This window comes from Vespa mandarinia, chromosome 1 (genome assembly GCF_050613455.1).
Source record: "Vespa mandarinia isolate Hongniang chromosome 1, ASM5061345v1, whole genome shotgun sequence".
In the NCBI taxonomy this organism is placed as follows: domain Eukaryota; kingdom Metazoa; phylum Arthropoda; class Insecta; order Hymenoptera; family Vespidae; genus Vespa; species Vespa mandarinia.
In genome coordinates, this window is record NC_140810.1 from 16,583,007 (window position 1) to 16,593,387 (window position 10,381).

A 10,381-nucleotide genomic window follows, 5' to 3' on the forward strand; every position below is an offset into this window, starting at 1 on the left:
TTTCCTTTTTTTTATGTTAACTTTTAGAATAATTTTTATTTCTTATCGTGATGATTGTATATGTACATGTATATAAATACAACTATAAAGATATGCCTGTGTGAAGTTTCTATAATGCGAAAGAATAAAGTTGCCAAAAGAGTTGATGTATATATCGTATAAAAAAAAAAGTGTTTTTTCTTTATTGCTGTTTATACTTATTGTCATTTACAGAAATACGTTTTAGTAATATTAAAAAAAAAAAATATACACAATTTTTCGTCAAAATATTCATAACCTACAAATACTCAAGTAGTGCGTAAAGAGAACTTCGAATTCATTCGCTTTATGTACTATGGTAGTCCTTCAAATATAAAATTCTAATCTTTTGGCATATACTGAAAATAAAAAGATTTTAGAGTTTAGATTATATTTATATTATGTAACGAATAAAAAAAAAATCAACAAAAAGTTGTTATACTATAGTTATATACCAAATACTATTATACTAAAACTATAGTTTACTACAATTTGAAAAAAAAGTATATATTTACGTCGTGCAAATGTGAGGTTATGAACAGTGCCATTGACTTTTGTTATTGATACATAATTTATTGCAATATGGAAGAAGATAGTAAGTATTTTGTATTCGAATGATCATAATAAAATTAAAATATATTATGAATAATTCTGATATATTACATTAGTATATTTTTAATTAATATTTTTTCATTTATTAAAATAAGGACTTATCAAAAGAAAACAACGTGCAAAGCGCGATGGAAATTTACAGCATTTGGCTGAAATTATTAAAGAACTTGGAGATTTATATTTTCAAACTGGAAAATTAGAGGATGCTTTACAAGAATATATGCAACAATTAGAAATTTGTCAAATTTTAAACGACGAGTTGAATTGCGCAATTGCGCATAGAATGATCGGTGAAGTATATACTGGTCTTGGTAATTATGAAGAGGCATTGATACATCTGAATGAATATCTTGGTTTGTATGATACATATACAGGAATAAAAATAATTAATATAACTTTTAAATAAGATAAGTGACTCTATTACAATTTATATGTTAGAACAGAGGGTGCCCAAAAGGTAAAAAATTTATTGGAAGAACAGCGTGCTTTTGCTACATTAGGAAGAACATATTTTTGCTTAGCCGAAACGCAACCCAAAGAATCCGATGGAAAAAAAAATGCTTTAGTCGATGCTAAAAAGGCATATACAAGGAGTATACGTCTTTGCAATGAGTATTTTATACATTTTTAATCTTCAATATATGATTATTTTTATGTTCTATTAAATGATATATATTATTTATTTATTTATAGATTAGAAAATTCAAATATTAAATTAGAAGAAATGATGACAATGCGTACACGATTGCTCTTAAATTTAGGTTTAATACTTGAAGCTCAAAAAGAACTTGAACAAGCAATTGATCTTATTGAAAAAGCAGCAATATTATGTAAAAAACATAATTTGAATGAGGACTTACATAGAACAAATATTGCTTTAGCTGCTGTATATGAACGTCGAGGTAAAACTGCATTAGCATTGCAGCATCTTGATACTGCTGCTGATATAAACAATGTATCATTAAAAGCTGAAGCGCATCTTACTAAAGCAGAGTTATTGTTGAAAATTGGAGAATGGAGTGATGCCCGTAAAATATTAGTTTCTTTATATTTGACCAAGGGATTACCACAGAATGTGAATGAACAAGTGGAGAAATATTTAAGAATTGGTAAATTTACAATATTTGTTAAATTCGAAATGAAAAATATTTTATATTTAAATATTATTTGATTCTTTTTAGTGGTAACAATATGTAGAACCGAAGAAAATTTATTTATTGAAGATGATATATCTGTTAAGCAAAAATTGTATGAAACATTAGGAGATGCAACTGTAGCTGTACATTCTTTTGAAAAAGCAATAAATTATTATCAGGAAATGCTAAAATGTGCAGAAGACAGTGGAAGTGAGAAAATAGGTGCTGCTTTAATAAGTTTAGCACAAACTCTGCGCGATGCAGATCGATATGATGAAGCATTACAGTTTGCTATTAGAGAACTTGAATTATGTAGTGATCCACATGAAATATGTAGGTCTGCTCTCTTTTTAGCTGATTTACAAATAGCTAATAAATCTTCTGATGCAGAAATTAAAAAATCTTATAATTTAGCATTATCCACGGTAGAACAGTTAGAAAATAAAAAACTTCAAATATCTGTTCTAAAAGAATTCTTACTTTATTTAAAGAAAACAGAAGATAAAGATACTACAGAAATGATCCAAGAAAAATTAAGTAATCTGACGAATCATCTTATCGATGAAGAAAGTGAAAGTGAAAGTGAAGTAGAAAGTGTAAATATTGGAGGAGATATTTGTTTAGAAGACTTGTCGGATGTAGAAAATGAATTGCAATCTAAAGAAAATATTGAAACAACAAAACGACGCTTTAAGAGAGGTCTTGCATTGAGGAGAAATGAAAAAGGAGAAACACAACTTCATGTTGCATGTATTAATGGTAATATTGCAAATGTAGAAAAATTGTTAACAGCAGGACATCCAACGAACATAAGAGATCACTGTGGTTGGACCCCGCTCCATGAAGCTGCAAATCATGATTACATAGAAATAGCTAAATTGTTACTTAAAAGTGGAGCAAACGTGAATGATCCAGGTGGATCATTGTGTGGGGGTATTACACCTCTTCATGACGCCGCATCATGCGGAAATTTATCTATGATGTGCCTGTTAATGGAATACGGTGCAAATGTTACTCTCAGAACTAAAGAAGGAGATACAGTATTAGATTGCTTAGAAAGTTGGAAGGATCGTGCAGGCAACTTATCATTAAACGAACAAATGGAATATGATAATATGTATAAAAAATTAGTATCTGTGGTGCCAACAAGTATAAAGAAATCTAAAAAACAATCTCCTATATCTAAACATGATTATAAAAAATTAATAGATCTAGAAACACAGAATGAGGAAGTAGAACCTAAGAAGATATCTGCTGGAGAAGATTATAAAAGAACAATAGCTAATTTAAAACATAGAGGTAGTTTAATAAGACCAATCATGAATTCTAATGATAAGTGTAAAATAACAAATCCTCTTCTAGATACTGAAGAAGATTTAGTTGATGACTGGTTAGAAGATGATATGTGCACAAGTTCCAAAAAAAAATTTTCAAATGATACTTTCAATACAACTACCAAAAGAAAATCAAATAGTTTCAATATAGATAATGAGACAAATAGTACACGTGTAAAACGACAAAAAATTGATACTGATGACGAAAAAGAAGAAGAAGAAGAAGAAGAAGAAAAAGAAATACATAATATTATTGCATTAGAAGACAGTGACAATAGTAATGCAAGTAAAGTAACCAGTCCTGTTAATTCACCTAAACAATTTAGAAAAAAGAAAAATAAACAAATCTCCTTATTTTCTACTGGTTTTACTAAGAATTCTATATCTCGTACTCCTTCACCTATTTGTTCAAATATTCTGGATAATTCATCTCATCAAAGTAATAATGGAATATCAACGAATTTACAGATTTTTATAAAAAATAAAATTTTTGATTTAAAATTAGTTATACTTGAGCAAGAAAGAGATGATATATTAAGAATTATCTTAGATGATATAAGGAAAAAGTTCTGTGATGAAACTGGATGTATAGTGGAGCTTGTTTTAAAAACAATGGAAGGAGATCCAATTTCTTCTGAAAATATAATTCACATTATAAAAGGAAATGAAAATATAAAATATTTAAAATGTGAAATTATCAAAATAGAAATACCATCTATTGTAGAGAGGTATAAAACAATTTGCGGAATTATTCAAATAGGTAATATAAAAAAATATTTTTTATATCTAAGTGATCATTATCAATAAAATAATAAAATTATAATTAAAAATATTTTATATTTTTAGTGCCAGAAGAGACAACAATAAAATGTTTAAAATCGTGCGAAAATACGTCTGTTTTCCGACTTAAATCAGATGAAACAAAGGAAACAGAACTTGAACCTTTGCTTAAAGCTCTAGAGTATCAAAAACATTTGCAAGTACTATATTTGTCTGGAGGAGTTTTTCTCAATAGTGGAAAAATATTGTCTAATTGTCTTTCAGATTTATCACTTTTGCAAGAATTATATTTGCAACAATGTGATATTGATCACAATTGTTTGTTAAGGATAGAAAAGTTACCAGTTCAACTAAGAGTACTAGATTTTAGTTATAATCCACTCGGACCAAATTCTCAAGAAACAATTCACAAACTGATTGCACCATTAAAGAACTTACAAACTTTGTCTTTACGACACTGTGAACTAAATGATTTTAATTTTTCCATTGAAAGTAATAATCTTGTAAATTTAGATTTATCGTGGAATTTTTTAAATGGTAACAGCAAATGCTATTCTTTACAAAGACAATTAGTTAATTTAAATTTATCTAATACGCTTCATCCAACTCGGAGTTCCTTTATCACTGATATCATTCAGAATTCCAAATTTTTTTTTATGACTTTAGAATCACTTGAATTTGCTTGTTGTGACATTACTGATGATGATGTTAAATCTATACTCTTACAAGCACCAAATCTTACAAAATTAATACTTAATGGCAATTCGAAAGTTTCATTGATATCTGTACATATGTTATTGAATCATAGGCCTACACTAAGATATATAGATATCAGTGGATGTACAAATATTACAGAACCACCTGATCCAAATATAACTATAAAGAATCCTGAAATATGTACTTTAATTGTTAATATGATACCTGATATATGTCAATCTTGGTTAGTTTTATGGGAAGGAAAAGGTATTGTACATAAATTATCACACAATCTTACAATTTTTAAACCATCATAGTTATGACATTATAGAATGATAAATTAAGCTTTTAGTGTCTTATTAATATAACTATGTATTTACAGTATTATTATTACCTATAATTTTATTGTAATTTGAATGTATAAAGTTTATTTCCTACTTTACAATATAATTCATTAATATGTACATAATTTTCTTCTGTATAATCAATTAAAAATTTATTAAAACTAGAATTGATTGAAGATAGAACTTTGTTGAGGTAGTCTTCTCTATCCCCTACCCACCAAAGGATACTTACATGGAATGAAGGGTCCTTAAAGAAAAAAAAATAATTACGTGAATCTCATGACAATAAGTCTGACATAATTCACAAAATTATTTTAAGTACATTAGAAAATCATCATGTTCTTACCTCATAAAATAGTGGTAATTGATATTCTGTCAATATATTATCAATAGAAGAAATTAAATAATTTAACACATTACTGTAACAATTTATTCCAAGAAATGTACGAGTTCTTTCTTCATTACAATATACTTTTATATCAGTAAGTTCCATAGTAAATTTGTTAGTCTTTTGAAATAATTTTTTTAAACTTTCGACGAAGGATTCAATCCAATGAAATTTTAAAATTAATGTTCGAGTAAGACTAATATGGAATTGCTCGAAAAGTATATTGCTATCTTTTGGCAATAAAGTTGCAATTGATTTTATCCAAGAAAGCATAGCGTCATTAGGTGTATCTACAACAAAAAATATTAAACATTTTATTATTCTAACATTCTGCAATATGCATTAATAAGCTTTCATTTTTTAGTGCACTACAAAATCTTGCATTTACAATTTACATAAACTAACGTTGCCCAATTGCCACGTTCATGTTTAAAAGTTCTTATCTTTCCATTATGATCTGACGGATTATCTATTATTTCTTCGTGATGAGGAACACCTTTCCATGATAGAATACTTTGAGGCACAGATAGACTGTAAATGAAAAATATACCTTTACATGTTTCTAAATAATCAAAATCTAACCTATAAACATCTGATTACCTTCCATCAATTTTTTTATATTTTTCATTTTCTTCTTCATCTTCAGAATTAGACGAATAATATTCACTAATTAAATTCAAACTGTTAATACTCGACATATTTTAAAAATTTTCGCTCCAAATAAGTTACTATATTCGATAAAGAAAATAATTTTCGCGGAGTATATGTCGATATCTTGACTCTTATTGGTGAACGTAAAATTGATTGCTACTAATAAACAACATTACTTAGTTATCTCATCGTATTACTTAAGCATTGATTTTCTTTCGTGTAACAATATTTTCATTAAGATAAAGACATAGTTCATAAGTATAATAACAATATAGTTTGTGTATAAAAATGGAAGTAAAATGGTAAAATACAAATTTTTAATAATCTTTGGAAAATGTAATTTTTCATTTTTATAAATAGAAAGTAAATTCCATTAAGTTTGAAGTCTCTAAATTATATTTCAAAACATATGATGAAGATTCGTATATAAGAGAAAATAAAGAAAAAATGAAAAATAAAATTATCAGAACGGCAGAAGGTTTTAAGGTATTACAAAATATACACATACATACATATTTATATTCTCATTTTAATAATTATTAATTACTTTACAAACAGGAGAAAATGATCTGAATATCCTGTTCTTCACAAAGAATTCACTAAAAGGGAAGGCAAAGTTCATAGATAACAACCTTTCTAAATTCTTCCTGCAAATGTGCCCTCTTCAACTTGATCATTCCATTTAGAAACCCAATCATTCGGGCATACAGAAGTGTAGACTCGTTTGAAGTACTTACAGGGTTCATAATCTTGACTGTGTTTATTGGAACAGCGATGAAAATCCAAGAAATTTTGGTAGCAGTATCTACATATTTATTAAGATCATTAATATCATCAAATTATTAATGATATCAATGTTTTTAATATCATATTCAAAAAGTCATACCTTGTTTGATTTTGATTTGGGAACCTTGGATCAAATGGCGCTGTCTTCCACTCTACTTGTGACATGATGGCAGCAGTTTAGAATACTCTTTAACAAGTTATAAGTTACTTAATTTCTATTGAAATTTTTCTGTAAATATTACACGTCACCCCTTCAACCCTTTGCTACATACTTTGTATACAGTCCCTCGCTCTAGGCCATATGTCTCTTGCCTCATCTAATCACTATCACAATTTCATTTTTTTTTTTTATAGTCTCTTTCTCTCTTTCATACATAAGAATATTGTTTAAATAATATACTTTGTCTATAAAGGCATTCATATACAGTTTCAAATTAGCATATTACAGATATTATATAGATTTGATTAAAAATTAATTTCATTTCAAAAGTCATGTCTCATACCCTTAAAAAATATATTGAAATTACTTAAGTGCAAAGTATGTTATTAAATTACCATTCGATATTCGTGAATGTCACATAATGTTTCAATCATTAGAAAGTCAAATAAAAAAAAATTAATCGTTCACAGCACATTTGTTATAGGAATAATGAGGCGACAAAGAAGAGAAAAAAATTAATTATTTGACCAATGGTCTAGTATTATCCTCTTCCTGACAACAAACTTCACGATATTTTTTCACTTCTGCCATATAAAGTGACCATGCATCCTTGGGTTGTTCAACAGTTTGCTCAGTCTTTGGTTTTGCAACCATTCCAGTTTTTAGGATTCTTCCTCCTCGTCTTTTTCCAACCATCAAAGGTGGTGGTATTACTGGCTTTTCCTCAAGAACAGAAGTTGTTGGTTGTTGTGCAGGTTGCATTTGTTCTTGCATTTTTTTAAACATTTCCATAAAACTTCCATCATTTTTAAAGGCATTTGGCTGTGGAACGGGCTGTTGTTGTGCTACAACCGTATCTGCATGATCTTCAAAAGCATCAGATTCATACGATGGTGCTCTATGATGTCTACGACTTTCTCTATATCTGTGCCTGTCTCTACTTCTATTTCTGCTACGACTGCGTCTTCTGTCTCTTGAACGAGACCTTCCCCTTGATCGAGATCTTGATCTATCTCTTCGTGAATACTTCCGTGACCTGTCCCTGTCTCTATCCCGATCTTTGTCTCTGTCACTCGAACGAGATCGTCTGTGAGATCGGATTGGAGAAGGTCTGGAAGTACTCCTTTTCCTTCTTCGTCTATCCGGTGGCGATTCATTCCGGGAAGATTTACTGCTCCTGTAGTCTGTAGGCGAAGGCGATCGACGAGATGTTCTGCTTTTGTAGTTGTCATGCGTTGTGTAACTTGAGCTATACAGGGGAGGTGAGGGTGGAGTAGGTGGTGAGTCTGTGTGTGACCTGGCGCTGCATTCATGCCGTTTTGAATCCATGGTGAAGAGCTCAAATACCTCACTGACCAGGGTGAACGGACAGATGGATACCTATAAGGATAGAAACTGCCTTCTATAAGTACACAGCCTATTTTAATTCATCAGGCCTTTATATGACTGGCTCTAAATACACATTTGCAAGAGACAAGTAGACTTAGAGCGAGAGAATATATACTAAATACTTTGATATATTAACATCTTTGTGCTTTATATTTAACATTTTTTTATATCTGTCATGATATAATCATTTTTAATTTAATAGTAAGCTTATAGAATTGATTTAACGTTGCTTTCTATAGATATAGAATATTATAATTATTCATGTATAAATTTAATTTCAACTCTCTTACTCCCAGGAACATTTATAAAACTATCTCACGAATGGATTATATTCATGAGTGTGCATGAAGGAGTCAGAGCGTTACTATCTTCAAAGAAATTGTTTAATTTTAGAATATTTTATTAATTTGACGTAAACTCTTATATAAAGGCAACTTTTGTAGTTTTATTTAAAATATAATGACATATCATTTTTTACTCGACATGAACTCAAGAACTCAATTGATATTGGTTTTACAAATTTTTACCAATTACTTTGAAGAGATAAATGTATTTATAACAGACGTTCGGTTAGGGGTGACTTCTACGATCAAATATACAATGTAATTGAATAAAAAAAGATAATATTGCGGATAAACATTAATTTTTACAAATATTTTTATCCATTTCATAGAAGATTGAAAGGAAATTTGGATCGATTGAAAAGCATTATATTGTACAGAACAGTTTCTTATCTGCGATTATATGTATTACGAATTATTATTATTTGATAAATTAAATTTTAACAATTATATTAAACTACCCGAAACTTTCTTTGAGTGTTTGTTAATACTATTGATCGTATAATATTCTAAAATTACACAAATTATCTTTAATGCAATACCTTGATCAGCCGTCCCGACGAAAACAAAATGGCTACTAGAGGTATACCAGAAGATTCGTTACGTCATGCGCACGAAGAAAGTTTGCTCTGCCTAGGAGTATAGTTAAGCACGATTTTCAGAATACATGCGCAGAATTATCCGTGGGAATCAACGAATGAGGGTGCAAGATTTTCGATGACGTGTAAATGATCGTTACCAAAATGCATCAAAAAAGAACCTAACCAATAAAAGTGAATTAACGAAAATCTCTTCTAACCTAAAAATATAACCAATCAGAAATGATTATATCTTATAACTAACCTTTCATAAAATAGTATCATTGACTGTAAACCAGTCCAATACAGTCAAAAAATGTCTTTAGAAAGTTATTTTTATCATCGCAAATATATTGACAGCATTTGGACAAATTCAATTAATGTTAATATGGATACGATTAAATAATACGCATTGTAATAAATGATGAATGTTCGTTATTAGAAGATGGAAAGATAGGTAAGAAGATATTAATTAGATAATGCTCGTTAACCTATCGTTCTTAATATCTCACATGAACCACACTTTATTATAATCAGATATTTTACAAATGCAGGTCAAAGTTACATTAGAGAATTTCTGTATAATTAAAATATACTTATCTTATAAAATATCCTGTAATTTTCTTGATGACACATAAAAAAAAGAAGAAAAAAAAAAGAAGTAATACTTTAATTGTCTTTTAACAATATACTTTCGCTCGTATATAAACATAGATGAGTGTGTGCGAATTAGTAACCTCTTTTCTCCATGAGATAGAATGTATACAATATAGAAACATTAGGAAACATATAATGAGTATTACGTTTTAATTCACACAATGTTTTTATTAATCGAATTCATTTATTTGTACGTTCAACATATACATACGTATATGTATACATGTATATATACAACATATATAAATTAATAAAGTTAATAGTATTCTGTAAGCATACAATGTAGATTAAAATCTCATTTTTCATTCTCATTATTGTGGTAGTCTATTTTTGATTAGTTAATGATAAAAGATCATTTCCTTTTTTCTTTATTTTTTATTTTCTCTCTCTCTCTCTCTCTCTCTCTCTCTCTCTCTCTCTCTCTCTCCCTCTCTCTCTCTCTCTCTCCCTCCCTCTCCCTCTCTCTTCCCCCCCTTCCTTTTAATACTGATTTTCTTGCACAGATCATAAA

At 28.8% G+C, this 10,381-nt stretch overlaps 4 protein-coding genes across 4 annotated transcripts; 1 reads left to right on the forward strand and 3 right to left on the reverse strand.

The window, feature by feature from the left end:
• The first annotated feature begins 5 nt into the window (after positions 1–5).
• On the forward strand, positions 6–5,008 carry LOC118443744 (tonsoku-like protein). Its single transcript, XM_035871178.2, has 6 exons — positions 6–613; positions 726–983; positions 1,074–1,242; positions 1,324–1,739; positions 1,812–3,860; positions 3,947–5,008. The coding sequence occupies exons 1-6, from the start codon at positions 601–603 to the stop codon at positions 4,891–4,893; spliced, it is 3,852 nt and encodes a 1,283-aa protein (XP_035727071.2). The 5' UTR covers positions 6–600; the 3' UTR covers positions 4,894–5,008.
• LOC118443750 (U6 snRNA phosphodiesterase 1) lies at positions 4,936–6,222 on the reverse strand. Its single transcript, XM_035871192.2, has 4 exons — positions 5,909–6,222; positions 5,697–5,839; positions 5,267–5,598; positions 4,936–5,167 (listed from the first exon to the last, which is right to left on the reverse strand). Exons 1-4 carry the CDS (start codon positions 6,004–6,006, stop codon positions 4,979–4,981), a joined length of 762 nt encoding a protein of 253 aa, XP_035727085.1. The 5' UTR covers positions 6,007–6,222; the 3' UTR covers positions 4,936–4,978.
• A 246-nt stretch (positions 6,223–6,468) lies between these two features.
• On the reverse strand, positions 6,469–9,316 carry COX6B (Cytochrome c oxidase subunit 6B). Its single transcript, XM_035871188.2, has 3 exons — positions 9,178–9,316; positions 6,846–6,932; positions 6,469–6,764 (listed from the first exon to the last, which is right to left on the reverse strand). The coding sequence occupies exons 2-3, from the start codon at positions 6,908–6,910 to the stop codon at positions 6,596–6,598; spliced, it is 234 nt and encodes a 77-aa protein (XP_035727081.1). The 5' UTR covers positions 6,911–6,932; positions 9,178–9,316; the 3' UTR covers positions 6,469–6,595.
• Positions 7,018–9,313, reverse strand: LOC146873333 (uncharacterized). Its single transcript, XM_085661911.1, has 2 exons — positions 9,178–9,313; positions 7,018–8,285 (listed from the first exon to the last, which is right to left on the reverse strand). Exon 2 carries the CDS (start codon positions 8,232–8,234, stop codon positions 7,425–7,427), a length of 810 nt encoding a protein of 269 aa, XP_085518037.1. The 5' UTR covers positions 8,235–8,285; positions 9,178–9,313; the 3' UTR covers positions 7,018–7,424.
• Positions 9,317–10,381: the final 1,065 nt, after the last annotated feature.